Raw genomic sequence first — 21,249 nt, 5'->3', positions numbered from 1 at the left:
ACCAATTACATTGGGAAAGGGGACCTCAGAGTGTTGATGAAATGTCCAAAAATGTTCCGAATCCAAGACGGTTTGTTGGTAAGGAAATTCCAAGCTGGCCATGATCAGTGGGTGGTTCCTACCTCATTCCGAAGCCTGATGTTAAGTCACGTCCATGATGCGGCCACAACACTTGAGATCTTAAGAGAGGGTGCATACTGGCCACACATGCGGCAGGACCTCGACCAATACTTGAAGGGGTGTCTTGTGTGTGCACAATTTCAGCCAACATCCCTCACACACCGTGCGTCTCTCCAAAAGAGGGGGATGACACTCCCATGGTCAGATTTGCAAGTCGACTACATAGGGCCCATGATTCGCTCCTCTAGGGGGAATAAGTACATGTTGACGGTGAAATGCTTATTTACTAAATGGGTGGAATGTCTCCCGGCCCCAAACTGCAAGGCAGAAATCAGCTGCCCTGATGATCAACCACATCTTTTCACTTTTTGGTCTACCCCAAAGGATTGAGTCAGACAGAGGTAGCCATTTCACCAGCGAAGTAATGACAAAGATGTGGGAGATACTGGGGGTTAAAAGGAAGCTACATACTGCTGACCGGCCAGCCTCTTCTGGTGCAGTGGAGAGACACAACAGAACCATTGTGAGCATCTTAAAAAGGTTTGTGGCAGATTCTGGGCCAAGTTGGGATATCCGATTACCTCTTGTGCTAATGGCCATCAGATCCACCCCTTCATCTGCAACTAAAATGTCACAGTTTGAGCTGATGACTGGACGCAAGATGTTGCTTCCCCAGCATTTGCTCTACAGGACCCAAGAGCAGACATTAATCAATGCCTCCACAACATGCTTTTGCCTATGCTCAGCGAAACCTAGAAAGATCAGCCGAGAGTATGAAGACTCACTATGATTTGAAGACTACTAGCAAAGAATACAATGTGGGAGACCGGGTCTATCTATACAATTTCCAAAGGAACCAGGCCAAACAGGGAACATTTCTGCCTACATGGAAGGGCCCTTTTGAAATTGTAGACAAGATCTCCCTAGTTGCCTACAAGATCTGCATCCCCATGGGTAGTTTGGTGGAAGGGGAAGACAAGTGGGTCCATATAAATCAGCTAAAGTGTTGCCATCCCAGGCACACTCTGCAGCAACTGGAGGAGTCCTCTGCAATCTCAGAGGGGGCTGCTCCAGATTAAAGTCAAGTCCAACCCTAAACTATCCCACATATAGCCTATACAATTCCACGATTCTTGAATGCAAATGTCTCCTGATTTATAAAATGTATATGTTCGCCCCACCATTAATAGTGGTGGGGAAATGTCTATGAATATGTTTCTGCTGCTTTGCTTTGTCATCCTAGGAGAGAGAAACCATGGAGACTGACCAAGGAGGACGACCCAGGGACCGGGGCAAAGATCCGAGGGGCCCGGGGTACCGCCCAATACTCCCATCGGGACCGGCAAGGAGAACTGATCGATCCACACTGATGGAGGAAAAGATGCTGAACTTTGCCATCGACGGAATCGGAAGAAGATGAGGCGTACACCCCAGATCTTGCGAGTTCCATCGGTGAAAGATCAGAATGGCCATCGCAAGAGGGGGGCTTGTGGGATGTTTTTACCACACATCCAAGCCCTACCACAGAACTGTGCATTACTGGCATTGAAAACATCATGATGGCCAGAACTCACCAGAAAATGCACAGGGAAAACTTGAAAAATAGGTTACCATCCACTTTTGCCTCTGTCAATGTTAATACAAGAGACCATTGCCAGGCCCTATCCTTTGGCTACACATAGAGCAAAAACCAGTGCAAAGAAAGATGGTTCTGTTCAAAATCTGTTTTTATTAAGGTCAATAATTGCTAAAATCATGGGCACGAAACCACCAAACAAAAATCCAGCTCTGGTTGAGTGCTCTACTTTACTCTACTGCAGATCCACATCAATGCCATGCCAAGCGAGGATCATATACTATCAAGTAAAATCCCCTTTTTGAAATGGATTAATTCAAGACAGCTCCCCAAAATGGGTGCAGTACCGGCGCTCGACACTAACCGGCGCTAGCGGTCTAAACTCTGACTTGGTACTGTATTTCAGAAGCTAAACAGCATCCTGAGCTAGCTGGGACTTCAAAGGCTTGCTGATTAATGAGAATTCTCAACACCTACTGTTCCCAGGCCCTATACTAGAAGGCAGTCTGATTCAATTAACAGTTCAAGAGGCCTCTGTTCATGGGAAGTCTTCACACCTGCTCTTACCACCAACAGTACAGAATATCGCCTTGACATGTAAATTAGGAGGGGAGGAGAGCTTCCTGCAGCCTGGAAGAAAGGAACAATAGCCTCTTTCAGTTGAACAGGATATGCTGATTTTAGGTGTAATTGTCAACAGTTGCTCTGGCAGGAAAGCATGTGACATCTGACTCAGCCAGCTAAAGGCGGGACAGACTGGGTTGTGGATTTCATATTGCACCAAATGTATGTTTTATCAATTTGCTTATAAAATATTGTATTAAGCTGACAGAAATGTACAATTTGGAGATTCTTAATATGAAAAATGTACCTACAATTTGAGACTAAACTCCGCTCTGTGTGACGCTCTAAGACCGAACCCCACTATTATTAATATTGCAGACACTGTGCTTACACTAGAGAATTGAAAACTTATTGTAATGTGCTCAGGGAGGGGGTGTACCTCTGTGTAAATTTTGAGGAAAAAACAATGTTGCGAAAGCTAATAAAAAGCGCAAAATGTTGTCATTTCTGAACCCAAGCTCGCAGGAACATGGGGCTTGATCAGAGACTTGTCTTAATTCATCCATCATGTGTACATGTATTTTCAACAACTTGTGTACCTGGGAAATACGTGTTTTGGGTAAAATTGATTTTCTCAGTAAAAGCAAAGGGGTGTTTCTTCAATAGATTGTAAAATGGTAGCACTGGATGACTCACAACTCTGTTCTCCAGTGAGAGAACAGAAAATCCTATCGCCTATCAGGATCCTCAGAGGGTTGGGCATAGAAAGTTAGCCTTCCCACCCACTTTCTAAAGACATAAAAGGAGTCATTGAGACCCAGGTAGGGAGATTCACTTTCCACTTCAAACTGATTTCTTGCGAAGCACTTTGACGGACGACTCCAAATCCAGAACCAAGCTAGAACTAGAGGCCTAGTCCACTAGCTGAATCCTTCAGAGGCCTCAGAATCCAGCAACCTAACCAAACTATTCAACAGCCGGGCAAGCTGTTTGATTCTGGCCTAGAACCCTGTGCCAGAAACACCCAGAAAGCAGAGCTCTATCCAGAACCGAGACCAGACCAGACGGCTGTCCAGTGCCGAGACCGGAACCTACCCTGAATCTCCTATAGGGAATTAAAATAATTTTTAGCATATTTCCACTTCTTTGCAAATCACATTTAAAGTATTTTTGCCTGTGTTTTAAAATCATCCCTGTTGCTCTAAGCTTGCTAGGGGGGAACTGAATTGGTATTGCATTTGATTGTATTCCTGAATATTGTGTGCTCTCCTTCCATCTCCTCATATTGCATAGGGGGGGAGTGAATTGTCAAAAGAAAAAGTGATCATATTATCTCTTGTGGAAACCATCTCAGTTATTTCTGTGCTGCATTCTTTTCCATCATTGCATTTCCTTGAACCCATAAAAGCATTCTCGGCTACTTTATCCTCTCTATACCCACTCCTAAGTAATTAAAAAAGTGTGCTAGTGTAATATCCATTGTTGATCACTGTCATATTCATAAGTGTGCTATCAAATATTAATTTATTATAAAAGTGTGCTATATATATATATATATATATATATATATATATATAGTTTAATTTGTAAAATAAATCTTTTAATTTGCAAAACAAACCTACTTCTTGGCTCAGTGAGGTCAGGGGGATTCAAAGAGAGGGGCGTTATACAAGAGTTTATCATCCAGATCTATGAACTTTTCATAAAAATATATAAATAAGGGCTTCCCTTGGGCATCCCAGACTAGGCACTGACTTAGTTGGAGTGCTGAATTGAAGTCGCTTAACAATGTTTTATCCATGTGCGATTTCACGCTGCCTTAAGCAGTGTTTTTTTGCATGATGCAAAGATAAATACCTACTTTCGTGTAGGCAAGGCTGGGGTTGGATGAGGTCAAATTTTGACATGGTTAGTATGTTAACCAAAGTTCCAGTAATAATTACTGACGCCACGTGTAGGCTGTTGATGTGAACATTGCACTGCGGCACCTTTGTCCTCTCTTCCGGACTCTTGGTGCATCTCGTATTCAAAGAAGACCTTATCATCACTGAAGTCTTGGTTGCTGGCCACAGATTTTTTCATCACTGCCTGATTCCACTATTCCCAGGTTGATTCACTGGGTGTTTCACTTCTTTACAACTGGTTGGTACTTGCATACTCTGAAAAAGTGATTGATTTTGTTACAGTTTTAGTAGGAGCATTTTTTGGCCAGATTTTCTGCCACAGTGGGAGCAAATTTTGTGAAAGCTAGGGTTATCTATCCCTCGTTCAGGGAGCGAAATGCGGGCACCCTCTGATGGGTGACATTTGGATGTGTGACTTGTGCCGGGTCCACCACTTGTGCGCGCCCCACCTCTTGCCTCTCAGATGACTTCTCAAAGATTCTGGCACTGGAGTCAGCCAGATCATGGTTACGTGCCATTTCCAGAATCTTCTGGAGTGAGATGTGTGGATCACGGAGCATGATGCACTGATTGTGTGCAGATCTCATAATTGGCATCAACCAGTTTGCCTGAGTTGGCGAGATGGCAAACTGTGGTGTGAAATGTATCAAATTATTCCCCAGGTTTCTAGGTGGATTGGCAAAGGATAAGTCTTTCATAATCTGGATTTATTTGTGGCTGGAAATGTGCAGACAGGCGGTCATCATAATCATATACATCACCAGTGTTGGTAGCAAGGTGAACAGGTGGTGGTCATCATCACCTTCGATGCGGTGCAGTTGGGATCTATTAATGCCCAGATCATTTTCTTTCACTGCTTTGCCCATCTGGTCCAAAAGAGGCTAGTGGCAAAAAGTTGGTGCAGTCAGGTCTCGCTGCAGTGGCTAATGCCATCAACATGGGTGCATTATCCCCAGGGGACGATATCTTTTGCTTGCCTGTCCACTGGATATTTCCAGCTTGCGTGTGGGGGCAGAGACTCCTTATTGTATCGAGAGGAGCCTCAGATGCCTCATAATGCTTAGGTGCGTGTTTGTGACCCTGACAGGAGCCTCAGGTGCCCAACATGCGCTAGTACCCAACAGCTGCGTGAAGATAATCAAGGTAAGGGAGCCATGAACCCGAGACAAAGGTCCAGGTCTGCTGCACTTGGTGCTGCGTGCTGTAAATAGTGCCTGAAGCTCCCTGCCTGCCTGTGTAGCTCACAGCACCTTAAGGTCCTTTCCCGCAAGTCTGCACTGCTTCTGGCCACAATGGGAAGACAATAGTTTGTTTTTGCGGAAGAGAAAATAAGAATACTAAACATGTTGGAACTTATGCCCTGGGCCTCCCGGAATCTCTTCTGTGGGTAAGGAGAAGAAATAAAGTCCCTACCTTTGTCGCCCGCATCGCTTTGCTTACCCCCCCGGCTCCGTCTCAAGTAAGTTTTGAGTACTGCCTCCCTTAATTTAAGAAAGTGCAACACAGCCACCCCTGCACCCGAGAAAGGTGAATATCGTTATTCACATATTCAGAAAGGTTAATTATAAAAATACAGAAGACCTACTTGAAACCTCCTACGTGTATCTTATGAAGGGAGGGCTGTCACTGGGTTTGCAGTCAGTATGAAATCACAAAAGCACAAGTCAGAAATTTTGGGCATGCAGGCTAAACTCATCTGAAACCATTCCATCTGTTCATTCAGGCCCTGCATATGTGATATGAGGCACTGTGTCCATCTCTTTCAGTGCTGGGAAGTCGAAGGTCTTAGTCACTAGTCCATATATTGTGGGGGACCAATTCAATCACCCAATGACCCACCAAAGTCATCTTCAGTATGATTCATTTGAATTGCATGCATTACTGAGTGAGTGTCTTATACCTGATTGGTGCTCACTAATGTTCATGTGTATGGGCATATGGTTTTCGGCATGTATTTTCTTGAGACAAGGACATTCAAATTCACTGTCTTATGCTCATGCTGTTCTTAACAGTTCCTTGCTGTGGTTGATAACATGAATTGACCAAATGATCCATAACATTGTGAGACCTTTTTGTTAATGTTGATGTTAATCGGTCATGTATGGTGCACACCTCCCACTTGCGTGGCCTCTTGGCGCTCTGGCGGATCGGAAATGGAAGGGGGGATTGCTAGTGGGATGGAGTAGGAAAAACACTTGTGCTTTGAGGTGCTGTTGGTAGTTTCAGTTTGGTGATACCACCGGTCACTATGTGCTGGTTTGTGATCTTTGTTAGTAGTTGTAGACTTGCAGTGATTGTGGGTTTGTGTGTATTTTATGAATGGGTTGGTTTCATGTTAATGTGTGTAGTTCATGGTGGTTTGTAAAGGTCTAGTGTTATGTTGTGGTAGAGGTATGCTGTATAAAGTTCTGTGTTTTAGGGTGAGCCAGAAGACATTTTGGGAGTTTGTTAGTGGTTTAACAAGTATGCATAGTTTCAAAAGATATACTGTACCTGGAAAGTTCATCTAGCTCCTGAGGCATACGTCCTTCTGAAAGAAACACTTTGATTCAAAGCATCTATTGAAAAGCTAACTTACACAATTAGGCTATATGCGAGGTAGGGCTAATTTACACAATTAGGCTATATGCGAGGTAGGGCTAATTTACGCAATTAGGCTAGATGTGAGGTAGGGCTAAATTAAACAATTGGGCAAGATGCGAGGTAGAGCTAACTTACATAATTAGGCTAGATGTGAGGTAAGGCTGACTAACACAATTGGGCTAGATGTGAGGTAGAGCTAACTTACACAATTAGGCTAGAAAGGAGGTAGGGCTAACTTAATGATGCTAGGCAGGGCTAACTTACACAATTAGTCTAGATGTGATACAGCGCATACTAACACAATTAGGCTAGATGTGATATAGGGCTAACTTACACAATTAGGCTAGATGCGAGGTACGGTTAACTTACACAATTCGGTTAGATGCAAGGAAGGGCTAACTCGCACAATTGGGCTAGAAGTAAGTAGGTACATGGTAATTTGGTAATAAGGTAATTAGAGTGGTGGGGTTTTACTGTAGTACAGTAATGACTGTACTCCACGCCCAGAGCACACTTAACTTCTCATACACTGTAGGTTGTTTACAGCAGGTGTCACTGGCGAATAGGGGCAAATGGGGAAATGAGCACCACGGAAGTGCCAGCAAGTGCTGTTTGGCTGTTAGGGTGGGAGAGCGGGCAAACGTATACAATGGTGTTTGGCTTAAATACTATTTCTACAGTAAGAATGCTGGGAAACCGGCACAGAATACGATGGTAAGAACAGTAACGCTGTATGAACATAGCTTATTATTTACTCTATCCATTTAGCCGTTGAACTAGAGGGTTGGGTCTTTAGTGGTTCACCGACTTGAAAGTTTAATGTTATAACGAAGCCTTAATGTGGGTCGGTTTTGTAATGAATAGTAGGCTGCCTTTTTAATACCTAGATAAATATTTATTGTTAGTATTGATAGCAACGCCCTCATCTTTTCTCTTTCAGTCTTGATACATTGAGACTTACTATTACGCCTACCGCCTTCCTGAATGTTACTGCTATCTCAGTACGGTGTATGTGACTGCTGGAGGTGACTACCTCTTTGTGGTGCTAAAAACACTGTTTTACTGGAGAGGAAGAATCAGTATAGATTTACCTGTTGCTATGGCAAGTGGCCTAAGATGCAGGAAGTGTACTACTATGGCGACTCCCCAGTGTGTGCCAGATAATGCTACAGGTAGCCTTATCGTGAATCTGAATATTTGCCAACGAATGTAGACAATCCCGCAACAGATGCAAAGTCCATTGACCAAATGCTTAAAATCGCTAATGGCCCTGCAATGTATCAGGATCCGATTGGTAATATAGCAACTGTAGAGATGGATTTGGATAAAAACAATCCGTCCTTGCCTATATCAAATAAATCTCCTTCAATTGTTGATTTTGATATTAATGCGATGGCTGACCTTGATTCCTGCATTAGACTATCTATTTGTCTACTAACCCCACTGATACCTAAGGTAAGGGACACTAGTGAATCTGGTTATGGGTATTGAAATTTAACAACCTGCCCAATTCAACTCAGCCCGTTTATGATGTAAATAAAACACTGAAGTGCACTGAACCTGTTAACGACTATACACATGATCTAGAGGTAGGATCACTTTCTCCTCAGGCCAATAGCAGGAATGTATTATCACCATCTACGCTGAAAAAACAGGAACCATATACCTTTTCTGTAATAGTTAAGATTTTGAATTTACTTGACAAAGGACATGATATTACCCATCTTAAATTACGTGACATAAAACATATCATGACTGATATTATGTCTAAGCTAAATAAATTAGAAGGCTTTATATTTGCACGTGAAGGGGCACAGTATGGGTTAAATATTGCGAAAGTTATAAAACCAAAAATTACTCATGAGCAAGCCACCCAGTCGAATGAGGCATGTATCACCAATATGTGTGAAGATGGGACCATACCATTGAAAGTGATGGATACTTTGCTAATTGAAATGCAGACTATCAACGCTACTCTAGCCGATCTTAGGAAAGACCTATGCCATTCCACTGCTAACGAGTTGACCCCAAAGAGGGAGGTTCTTGCAGATAGCCCCTACAGTACTAACTAACATTATCGAACAACAAATGAATGGGGAACTGTCTGAGGATTATGTCATGTACTATTCAGGATATACCTCCAAACGATATCGAAAAAACCAAAAACGTATTATAAAACATGCAGAAAAAAAGGAGATCTGCCAATGAAAAAAATAAAAAATAAAAAAGATATCGGCTGCTTCTGACAGTGGTGGGGAGGATGTGATTGGCGTTGCTAAAGTCAGGTACATTTTGGAACAAAAGGTGATGGGAGGCCAGCGTGAAAGGATGGTAAATCAAAGCTAATAAATTGCAGAGATGATGATGTAGCTATGGCGGAGATATACGCAGAGTGTATCAATACACAAACTAAGTGTGAATCTACAAAGGCTCCCATTACTGTGAATGAATCAGAAGTGGATGCAGCGAAAGTCAAAAAAATCTTACCAAATTATTTTCAGAGTGATGGGAGGACATGTACCTCTAACAGGTCTTTACTGACATCTAATCCACTGAGTGATACAATTAAACTGGGTGTTCATTGCTCTGTTTTGATTAACACCGAAAAGGGCTTACCATTGCTATACTCTGAAACTTGTAGTCTCCCAATAAGACCTGATCCAAAAATTCAGGAGAACATTCCTAATAATACTATTGTGCTTACAGGAGTTGGGAAATGTAAACATCTAGCCCATGAGATGTCAAACGTAACTCATATTCCCCTTATAAGCTTCGAGGCTAACGGTCCAGTTCCATCTGTTCAATCTCAGGGAAAATGGGAATGCAGAACTCAAACTATGTTACACTAAATGTAACAAATGAAGTAGGCGAGCATAGAACTGAGTTATCAGTTCCAAATATGGAACATAATGTGACACAATCAAAGAGGTACGACTGAGAATCTCAAGAGAAGGCTCTAAAAGAAGGTACTGTATCACTGGAAATTGTTAACCAACTATTAAACCCTGTAGCAATAGGGACTGTGATAACTGAGCAGCAAAGAGCTGCTCAACCCCTAGTTAAATGCCACAACGAGGTGTTCGCCAATCTGAAGAACGCTTTAAATCTGGATGAAACACCTACTAGTGTCAATAATTCAGCAATGCTCTTTCAAGGTACCAGCATGATGGAGAAATCTAATAATATTGCTAGTGTCCAATAAGATCAGGTAAATAAAACTCATAAGAAAGGTGTTAATATGATGGGTTTGGAAGGCCAAAAGGAAATCCTAGCAAGCTCGCAAATTAATCGCAGGTACTTGATCTCCTGTATGCAATTCTTCCCTTAAGAATTTTGGCTTCTAATGATATTGATAAGATGTCGCTTGCTCCAACGAATAATTAGCGGATGACATGTCACTTATTTTCTGAACAAGTATTGAAGCTAATATGGTCCTATAGAAAGGAACTAGCTCATATGGGATTTTCATTATTTACCTTTAATGACGTAAATATAGCTGAGGAGTTTCTATATTCTAATCAGACCACTCGGCTCCCAGGGAATGTCAACAAGGAGGATATGACTGCTAATGCAAAGAATGAAAAACTATGTATCTCCAAATTATTGTCAATCGCACGTAATAATAATGAAATTGCATGGATTGAATTGTCACTGAATTTTTTTTTGCGGCGAACCCTCAACTATCCACCTCATAAATCAATGTGAAGTCCGTACTTACCATATACTCATGGAACTCTTGTGGTTTTTGTAATATTCCAATATGGTTATCAACTTTTGATGAGAACGAACTCCCACCTATTATTCTCTTTCAGGAAATGATGAAATTAGATCCATTAATTATTCCTGACTATTGTACCTATTGCTCATTTGCTACTAAAGGTGTTGAGGGAAGACCGTATGGAGGAATGTTATGCTTGCCCTAACCGAACGCTAGAACGCTAGAATGACTAGTATCAAGAGGGGTGCTGAATTGAGTGCTTATTTTAATGAATGGGAGATGTCCTTAGTGAAATTTAGTCAATTATCCCCAACCCATACTTGGAAAAGAGGTAATGCTAGATCTATGATTGACTTTCTTTTGTATTTCCAACCTATTGCTAATGATCATAGAGATTGCCAAAATAGGGGAAATAATGTATAGCGATCATGCACCCATCATCTCTCGATGTTTATCGATTTAAATACACTGAATATAGACCAACGTTTTCATGAAATTGAGAATAAAAGGGGTAATATATCCTTAAGATGGAACCCACTGCTTTGCAAGCAGCTAGCTGAACGAGTATCTGCAAATCTTAAACGTAGTATTGATTTTAGTACCCCAGAACTATATCCGATCTACTATCTTGATCAGATTGTTACTGTTCTAACTATCAATGCTCTTGATTATTTCTGAGATAAGCAAAAACCTTTGATTACTAATTATAAGCATATTTTTGATTCTAAAATCAAACATATCAAATGACTAAAAAATAGAGACATAAGAAAGCTTGGCTTAGAGCATCTAAATATTGCTCAATGTTTATACCTAAAAAGTGAATTATTCAATCATATAAGTACAAAATTAAAGGAGTACACATCGAGCAATATAACAAACAAAACTGTGAAATGATCAAATCAATCTCCAGTTATAACACTTGTGCTTTCTGGTCTGCGATTAAGAATGGCAAATCACTTGAACAACAAGCTAAGACTATGATTCGGGCAGAAATATGGATAGCTTATATTAAGGGGTAAATATGCACTACCGATACGTTTGCTCCAATACAAGACTTTGAAGTACAGTTTCCTCCGTCAAAGCAATTTGTTTGGACCGCTTCTGATATCATGTGGGCTATTACTAAATGATCAAATTCTCGAGCAGCAGGACCAGATGGTATTCCATCTTGTGTCTACAATGCCGATCCTATATTTTGGGGCATGATATTAAAAATTAAGTTTGATAATACCATAACCTTGGGGATTATCCCCGAGCCCTGGGTCATTTCTATTCTGATCTCAATTTATAAAAAAGGGGGATCCTAGTTTGCCGGAGAACTACAGACCAATCTCCTTAACGGATGCTGCAGCCAAAGTTTTCTCAATTCTAGTTATTGCACAGCTAGATAACCATCTGGATACATACAAGATCTATTATAAATCTCAAGTTGGTTTTAGACGGAGGATGTGTACTACCTTAAATGTGACAATTATGGTGCATTTGCTAGATGGCCTAGAAAAAGAAAGAACTTGGTATATTATATATTGCGTCAATTGATATGTCTTCAGCTTTCGATACAGTGGTCCGTAATGTTTATGGGCAAAGATGCATAAATTAGGTATCCCGGAACATTTTATCTATTGGAATGTAAAATTTCACTCAAATACATCCTATAAAATTTGGATCACCCAAAGTGGGGCAATCACAGAGTTAGTTCAATCATTCTTAGGGGTTAAGCAAGGGTGCAACTTTGCAGCATTATTGTTTTAACATCTATCTATATGATATGGATGAAATTTGGAAAGCATCTGAACCTTTTGCAGCAAGGCTATGTTCATTAAGGTGGCATTGGCTGGCCTTCTCCGACTACATCATTCTATTTGACTTGACACCAACTGGCCTCCAATCAAAATTAAATCTGTTTTCTGAATTTGCCTATCAGCATAATCTCAAACCGAATCCTTCAAAAAAACAAACATTCTGATATTCAAAGCTGGCAAAAAACTTAAATTTGGCTGGAATATTGATGGTGAAACTGTACATCAATTGCAAGAAATTAATTATCTTGGATATCGTTTATGTAATGTGACAACAATAACATCGTGGGTTGAGTATTTGCAGCTAAATGCAAGACCTTTAAGAAGCCAAATGAAATTCTTTTTTTGCAAAATATTATAAATGTTATGTGATGCCACTTTTAGAATTTCTTACCTTAAAGGTGGAACCGGTACTTTTATATGCCTTGGATATTTGTGTGTGCGACTTGCAAAAACAGCTTTGCTCAATGCAGGGTAGTCTGATGAAAGCCACCTTACATATATCTTCTACAATCCCAAATTGTATTATTCGGTATGAGATGGGTTTTATTTCTTTATCAACTAGATGGGCTTGGTGTGCACTCTCAAACTATAGCAAAATAGTTAATTCACCTCGTAATTCACTATACCAAGACTTATTTGAATTTACACAAGGTTGTTCCTCTAGTTCCTTTACATCTTACAATCCGAGAATGGTTAAAATCTTGAATGATTTGGGAGTGAATCATGATGATCTGTATATTCATCCGGGTTGTGTGAAACGTAAACATTTTGAATTGGATTGGTGTAAAACCACAGAGAAAATAAGTGCATTGAGTGCTTATAAAGAGTATGCTAAATTTCGAAGTAAAAGAGATGGCTGTTGTGCGTACCTTGCAATATTTCCATGTAATAATGATAGAATGAATTATCTTAGATTTAGATTAAATCCGTTTCATATCATGGAAAGAACTAAGTATTGGAGAAATTCTCGAGACAATAATGTTGTGCCAACATGTCTATTTCCAAACTGTGTAGAGTCTAATGAAACTCTGAAACATCTGATCTTAGAATGTTCACATTTTTGAGATGTTAGAACTAAACTCCTGAAGAGATTTGTAAATGTTAATTATGAAGACTGCATGGAGTCACTTGGGAACCAGTTAATGCAAGGACAAGACAGAATATTAATGTTTGCACTAGTGGCATTTTTAAGAATAATTGAAAAGGAGATTTCAGCCAGCACTTTATTAATTTTTTATGGTTGTAGATGAGATTGATTGTTGTTTGGTATGTTTTGTTATGTATTTTATATTTTGCATATTGACTATTTGATACATGTAACTTTATGATATGTCTATTTTTGTAAAGGTTTGTTTTAACCATAAACAAATAAAAAAAAAATGAGCTGCCCAGAGGGAGGTGCCCTTCGCTGTAGCCCTTAGTTGACTGCCCAGGCAGTACTGCCCTGCGAGACCCACAGAAAAGGGAGGTCATGGTCACAAAGGGCCGTGGGACAGGGCCAATCAGGGCTAATGGAGGCAAAGCACTGAGGGAAGCCAGGCCGGCACCAACAAATGCGAGAATCCAAGACCACAAGTGAATCTAAATGCTAAACATACAAAATGCAAATATGTTAGCAATTCAAACCTACTTGAGGGAGGGCAGCGGGTAAAATGGAGCGCAAGTCTCTGAAATGATGTTTAAAAGCACAAGAGTGCTGCAAGGCCCTTCTGGTCACGAAGGGCAATTCAAAGGTTTTAAAACATTGTACAATAATAATTGCACAAGAAGTTGGTGTTTAATTGCTTTCTCCACACTATTCATGTTGGAAAATGAATGTAGTAAAGCAAAACAAACTTTGTGAAATCTCTGATGTTTTGAGTACCCAAAAACATGTTACTTAGTGTACATTCAGGGCTCTGCTACCTACGGCTCTGGACATGTTTTGGACTACAACTCCCATGATCCCAAACTATTGACTATGCTGGCTAGGGCTGATGGGGGTTGCAGTCCAAAACATCTGGCGATCCAAAGGTTGCAGATCCCCCTGTTAGATACTAATTCAGATGTTTCTTTAGATATCTGTTTGCGTGAAATCTGGTTTCAAATTACCCAGGTGAGACGCAGTATTACACCAGGGAGGAGGATGAAGTCCTTGAGACCTTATCTGTTTCCCCACAGTCATTCTTCCTTATTGATCTAACAACCCCTCTGTCTATGGTGAGCCCTTTTGGTACCCAAACCTCAGTGCTGTGGGAAACTACATCTCCCAGGATCCCTGTTTTTCTGTTGCATACCCGAATACTCCCAGTCCTTCTTCCCGTGTCTCTGATTATTATTTCCCACACTCCCCAGTTGCTCCGGCAAAACATTACCATTCCCACAATCCCCCCTGTTCACTTCATAACAATAATCCTGGTCATTCCCGTCTGTCTCACAAACCCTATCAACCTCACCCTTCTGAATGTATCAAAACCCTTGGCACGAGGGTTGTCATTCCATATAGCACCTTTTCCCCATCCTACCCCGTAGGACAAATAGACACACTAACCTCTCCCCTTTCTGACACAAACACTATTTTACCCCCCGAACGACAACGGACTACTAAAATTGTTTACCTGACATGTCCTAACCCAAGGGTCAGGCAAAGTCAGGCAATTGACCAGCACCTCACACACCTGACGGCTCTTTCCATTCCCCACAGGGATAAAAGGTGGAGCATGAGAGCACAGTACGAGCAAGGCAGAATGCACAAAGAGACAGTTAAACCAGCACAGCAATTCAAGAGGAGGAGGAGAAAGGCGGCGACAATCGAAGGGGCGACCAGGAGAGAAGCAAACCTTGCCCTTTCCGATCCAGACCTGCGGAACCGCCTGGCAAAGAACGGTAAGACCACGGGTAATAGCTAATGTGTGTAGCGGCAGATGTCAAAAGTACATGGAGCCTGCCTACGCAGATAAGCAGGACAGAGGGAGTCGCCTGCTACTGTGATACTGTCCTTCACTCAGGATACCAAAGAAGCCTTGCAGTTCATCACAGTCGGTGAGTCGAGGGGAGAGCCGATAAAAAAACAAACTATGTTGAATGAAAGTTGCAAAGTGGCTGAAGAAAGGAAGTTCAAAGAACACTTTAATGGCAAGGGAGAACCAGCTGCAAGAGAGGTCCAGCACCCCGTGAGTGTTCACTAGAAAGACTCTTGTGTAAATCACACACTTGTGAAACTACCCATACCAGAAGGCCTTAGGAGGGCTTTTACGAAAGGCGGTCAAAGTGATCTTACAGGGTTCTTGTAAAATCATCTGTGCAGTCGAACGTCTTTGACTGGCAAAGTGGAGAGAGCAAAAGGAATTGTGAAATGGCAAGAGTGAACCCGGCGGAGGGATGCCACTAACAAGGGGAAAAGTTTAAAAGACCCAAGAAACAGTGTTTTGACAAAAGTGAACCCGGCAGAGGGATGTCCATTTTGAACAGTATATAAAAGGACATTAAGACGTGCGAATGCTATAAGTAATGTTGAGTGAGAAGGCCGTTGTGAACCCGGCGGAGGAAGGTAACCCCTTGAGAGGGGTCTGACCCCGACAGAGGGGGATGCAGGGGTTGTGAAGTCATCACCCCAACTACATTTAAAAGGAAGCGTGAAAAATATCTCTGAATACAAGCCAGAGTGAACCTGACAGGAGAGAAGCTGATATTCAAGCAGGGTCTGCGCCCAGAAGAGGGGGACCCAGTGAAAGACAAGTCAAGTTGAATCCGACCGAGGATGCTAAGAATCGAGAGAGGTCTGAGCCCGGAACAAGGGGACCCAAGGGTGAACCATTATCACCCCAACGATCGTTTGAAAGGAAATTTAAGTTTGAACAATACATCAGGTCTGAGAAGGAAAGAGCATTTTTGTGCCAAGAGACTCAACAATCGGAAGAGCCTGATAGCTTGAAAAACCAAACTGTCAACTCGTGCTGGGGAAAGTTCGAGTGTGTGCTGTGCTCAGAAGTGCCACCTTATACTATGCTCAAAACGCGAGGAAGGGAGACCCCTAACTAGCACATCCTGGCTATTATTTGTGAACACTTCTTTTCTTTATTGTAACCCTTGTCCCACACGCTTTCTAAATTAGTTCTAAGGCCTGGGAATAGGTTTTGTAGTATAGGCCCTTTTATTTTGACCAGACTCCACAAGGACACCCTTATTTTTCATTTGATGGTCGAAGCTTGCTCCCATCTTAGATTTTGGTAAAAAGCACATGGTAAAAATAAACACCCTTGAAACATATTCACTTCTGTCTGTCTTTACTATTGCTACCATGAGTTCCTTACACTTATTTGTGTCTGATGTAAAGGACTAGAAAATGGGCAGGACAGACACTGTAATAGTGTGCAGTGATCACATATTTTAGGCGTGTTGAATCAGTTTGGTCGACTATAAAGACATATATGCATGGGGTGGGCCTGCGTTGTGGATGTGGAGGGGCGAGGGACATGGACAGGCATGGGGAATGGAGAGAGAGCATGGGATGACCCACACAACGAAACAAAACATTTAACAGGCTGTAACTCCTTGAAACACCTATATATTAGGGGAAATGAAAAATGTTCTAATGATTGCTCTCCGGAGGCCAATTTCGGTCCTGTTTACATGGGGCAACATCGGTTGTGGCAAGCACAGCAGCATTTGATATTTGACGAAGGGGACGTAGATGTGGGTGGAAGGAAAATTTAATAAAGGCTGTCAAGTGGGGTCATCGCTGCTGTCATAAGTAAGGTAATGGAAATGTGGAGATCTATTGATGATATAGATGGAAAATGTGTTGTGAATTTTATAAGTTAATGTTCTAGGTGAAGAATTGTATAGTAATGAAATTGTGAAATCTTCTATATTTGTTACGTTAAAAAAATTGCTTAAAGTTTTAAATGGATGAAATTAATTGCACAATAAAAATGAATTAAAGAAAACATTGAAAATAGGTCATTCAAAAAAGTTAATAAAACCTGCTACCTTAAAATGTAAAACTCTGTAATCATATGGAAGATCTGCTATTAATTTACTATAGTGGCCTACATCTGCTAGCAGCATTGTGGCCATATTCTCAAACTCTTCATTGGGATGTGGAAACCTTTGCTCAAAAGGTCTGTATGTCTCAGGAATAAAATGTTCTACCCCTTTTAGAGCAAATGTTTAGCTCATTAATGTCTTGAACTCCACAAGACCTCCAAATGGCCAGGCCCCTCCTAGCCTAAATCCTTTCCAGACACATTTTGGAAATTTTCAAAAACTTGAACAACCTCCCAGGAGAGGATGATGGCAAAAGTGAGGGGTATTTTAATAGCCCCTGCTGTTATCAAGCTAATAGGCTTAGGCTACTGAAAAATAGGTTAGAGAAATGGATTGTTAGATTCAAGTTGCAGCCGATGATTCTCTTGGCAATGCTGTTAATTATCACCCTTTTGCATTCTTATTTCCAGAGAGACCCGGTACCTGCCCCAAGCCAGACAACTTGTGCGACATTATTCCAGTGAAAACCTCCTGCACCTGTGATTGTGAGTGTCCAAAAGGGCAGAAGTGCTGTCGGAGACCCTGTAGCATTGAATGTACTGATGTCGAGCCAGGTACAGTAGCAGTAAGGGGACAGTACTGGGGTGGACTGAGAACCAAAATTGACCATGGAAATGTTTTTCAAAGTGGCCCCATATTACACTGTTCAAGTGAATGTAGTGATCAAGGTGAACCCCTCTACATAAGATTTGGGGGTTCTCCACCAAAGAAAATTGGCAAGAATTGCTCTAAATAGGGACTTAGAAGACTTTTTGCCTCTATAGAGGGATTAAAAAGTAGTTACTCATGACACAAAACGGATATAGAATAGAAATATTGTAATGTAAGCTTTATAGCCAATGCTTTGCTTGAAAGGTTTGTGGGGATGAGGTGACATGGAAGGAAGGGGTGAGATGACTGGGAGAGAGAGTGTAAGAGGAGCAGGAAAACAAGGCGCCCACTGAAAAGAGGCCGAGGCTCACCAGGATCTCACCAGAGTTCCCCATAGGCCAGTCCACCTCTCGGACTGTACAGTGTATACACAGATCATGTTACTTGGTCCATGAGTGCCTGGAATCTTGAGGAGAAATGCACTCAATACAAGAAGCATCTACAAAGAAAATATTATTGGCTTTTATGGTTATATATTAAGGTGATCTGATGAGTAACAGTTTGTCACCTTATGACAACTTCAAGGCAATGAGTATTTGTTTAGCATTTGGACCACAAGATAGTCCATCTCCATGTAAGAGGTGACAGAGTGAACTAAACATATAGATTTAACCCTTTCCAACCCCTGATAGTCATGGCCATCAGAAAGTGGAATTGGGTTAATACATATCCACTGATCATTTCTCTGTTGCTTTCTCTGGAAGTGATAAAGTTGTGTTTTTTATGGTCACCTGTCTGCAATATCTTTCCTCTGCAGACGGGGTAGCTTCAAATCGGTAAGATATGTGTGGGGGGGGCCCTTCTGAAAAGGTGGATTTGACACAGTTAAGAAAGTGTGGTTGGTTCATAAAGTCTTCTTCCGAGAGGGTGTGTTTGAAGATATTCTTAAGCCACCTTTGGAAAACCCAGGAGTTTTGTCTATTGTGTAGCCATTGAGTTGTGAGGCATGTCGGTGTATATGTGTGTATGTTCAGAGTGTGAGGGCTTTCACAGTCTGTGGGTGCATACGCAGTCGGTAGATGCGAGCAAAGTGTTAGGGGGAATGTGTGTGTGCATTAAGTGCAGTAAGGGGGTCTAGGCACACTGCAGGTGCCTTTCACAGTTTGGCATATATGTGCAGTATGAGGATTTATGTGCATTGTGTGGATGGAGGTCTAATGTTTGCACTGTGAGCCGCTATGCATACTGTGTGAATGCATGCAGACTAATGGGTGTATGCACGCTGTTTGATTGCATGCATAGTGGGCAGGTTATTGTGTGCTTTCATGCACACGGGCCACTAGACTTGACCTTGCCTCTCCCATAATGACACCCAGGAAGCGGTGCTTGTGTATCGGGGTCCGCTTGTGCCTGAACTGGACACGTAGCGTGACGCCCCTTTTATTTAGAAGACGTGCTGAGGTCTCAGCACCGTTTCTCTTAAAGGCACCTTAACACAGCTGTGTGTATGTTTTGTGGTTCTCTTTGCAGTCAGACACTGTGTGTACAGTGTGAGGGTACATGTGCATTTTGTAGTTTGTGTGTTAAGTGTATGGAGATAGAAGTAGAGATGGAGAAAGATGGTGAGAAAGAGAAAGTAAAAGAGAGGGGGTGACTGGAAACACACACAGAGAAACAGCAAGTGCACCTCTGTGTGAATGTGTGTGTGACTGGTCATGCAGAAAGAGGGAGAGAGGGAGAGAGAGAGAGAACACACACCACATAATTGAAATGGGGAGTTGTTGAAAGACAACAGTGAAAAAAGCTCCACAGAAAGAGAGAAGGATGAAAAGAGAGAGTGAAGGTAAGATAGAGCAGGAGGTAGAGACAGTGAAAGAAATGTAAAAAGTGTTTTGCCTCACATGGTGGGATAGAATAGTGTGTCATGTGCAATTGGAACAATGTCCTTCCATCGACACCTGTTTTTACGATGGGTGTTTTTAATCTGAGTTTTTGCCTAAAAAACCTTTAGACATTTTTTGGGGGGGGTGGGAAAGGGCACATAAAGAGGATGGTGGGTTTGGGAGGGGTACACCCCTCCCCCCCAAAATAATTTTAAAGAAATGTCAATGAGTTATTTCGGCAAAAGCTGCCCATTTACTTATGCAATAAGCAAGGTATCGATGAGCGAGTGCAGTGCCACATTGTAGCCAACTGGTGAGTTATTGAGGGCGGGAGTGAGGGTCACATGCTGAGCCAATCATCATACGGCAGCAACCTCTCTAGGTCTCAAGATAGAAAAAACAGAAACAATATGGTTTTACACCGTCCACAGCGTGAATATCATAAACATATGTCCTAAGACATGCATGCACATACATAAATACAATTTATGTTAATGTGGGGGTGCTTAACGAAACAAGTGAGGGGTTAAGCAATCATCCGGGAGGATAGCTCAGCGGCAACGTGCTCACCTTGGAAGCAAGACTACACGAAGCAGCAGAGATTCGGTCTCCGGGTCTACCCTTAGAAACCTCTGGCTATTTAAGCGTGTTATAAATACTCAACTGAGACAAAAAAAAAACAAAAAAACAATTACGCAACTAAAAAAAAAACAATTCCTGTAACAGCACCTCGATGCCCACGGGCTGTGTGAGCGCTTTAAAAATGCAAATAAATAAATAAATAATCAAATCTGCTGCTGCTGATTGTAGAGCAGTGAACCCTTGGAGCCAGAAGAGAACTTCCTGAAATCTGTAAACGGGTTAATGATGCTCTGACATGGCATGGACACTCATGAAGCATGTCGCTATCATGCCGTTGCCCTGGAGGGCATGAGACGGAGGTCATGAGTGCAGCCCATCAACAGCATGGAATCTTCACACACAATGGGGACCACAGTGCATGGTAGTTGGCCTGGAGAGCCTCGAGCGGTGAAGACACTGCACTGCTCTCACCATGGAATCCCATGTAGAGCACTGAAGTAAGTGCCAGGACACCAAGGCACTGATAGAGGAGCCAAAAAGACACCGTTCTCAATGTCTGTTCTCAATGTATTGATTTTCTTGATGTATCCCAGATGTATAAAAAAAAATTACCAGCAACCAAAAACACACAGTGAAAAATCTGACATGTTAAGAAGTGTGAAATCAGGAGACGGGAGGATGGCGGGGGCCCTGAGGGGTCAGTATGCAGGCTGTAAGTTCCTTTGCTGACATTGGCGGTGAATGGGTAGAGTGGCCACAGGCGTCAACGACTGCTATCCACGGTGTAATTCAGCACTTAGAGGAAGTGTGGGGAGGGTGCCATGCCTACCCATCATGCCCTCATGACTTGCCACATACAGGCACTGCCCTCTTAAGGTTCCCTTTTTGGGCATAACAC

At 42.0% G+C, this 21,249-nt stretch overlaps 1 protein-coding gene across 1 annotated transcript in view; it reads left to right on the top strand.

Moving 5' to 3' along the window:
* The first annotated feature begins 17,538 nt into the window (after window positions 1–17,538).
* The window catches only part of LOC138452783 (WAP four-disulfide core domain protein 3-like), a 253,499-nt gene continuing 249,788 nt past the window's right edge, over window positions 17,539–21,249 (top strand). The window contains exons 1-2 of the mRNA XM_069605123.1: window positions 17,539–17,557; window positions 17,706–17,849. Coding sequence (XP_069461224.1) covers window positions 17,539–17,557; window positions 17,706–17,849 — 163 coding nt within the window. The remainder of the gene's footprint in view (window positions 17,558–17,705; window positions 17,850–21,249) is intronic.

This window comes from Ambystoma mexicanum, chromosome 4p (assembly GCF_040938575.1).
Source record: "Ambystoma mexicanum isolate Mex_15411 chromosome 4p, UKY_AmexF1_1, whole genome shotgun sequence".
Taxonomy (NCBI): domain Eukaryota; kingdom Metazoa; phylum Chordata; class Amphibia; order Caudata; family Ambystomatidae; genus Ambystoma; species Ambystoma mexicanum.
This window is presented reverse-complemented; position numbering and strand designations above follow the sequence as displayed.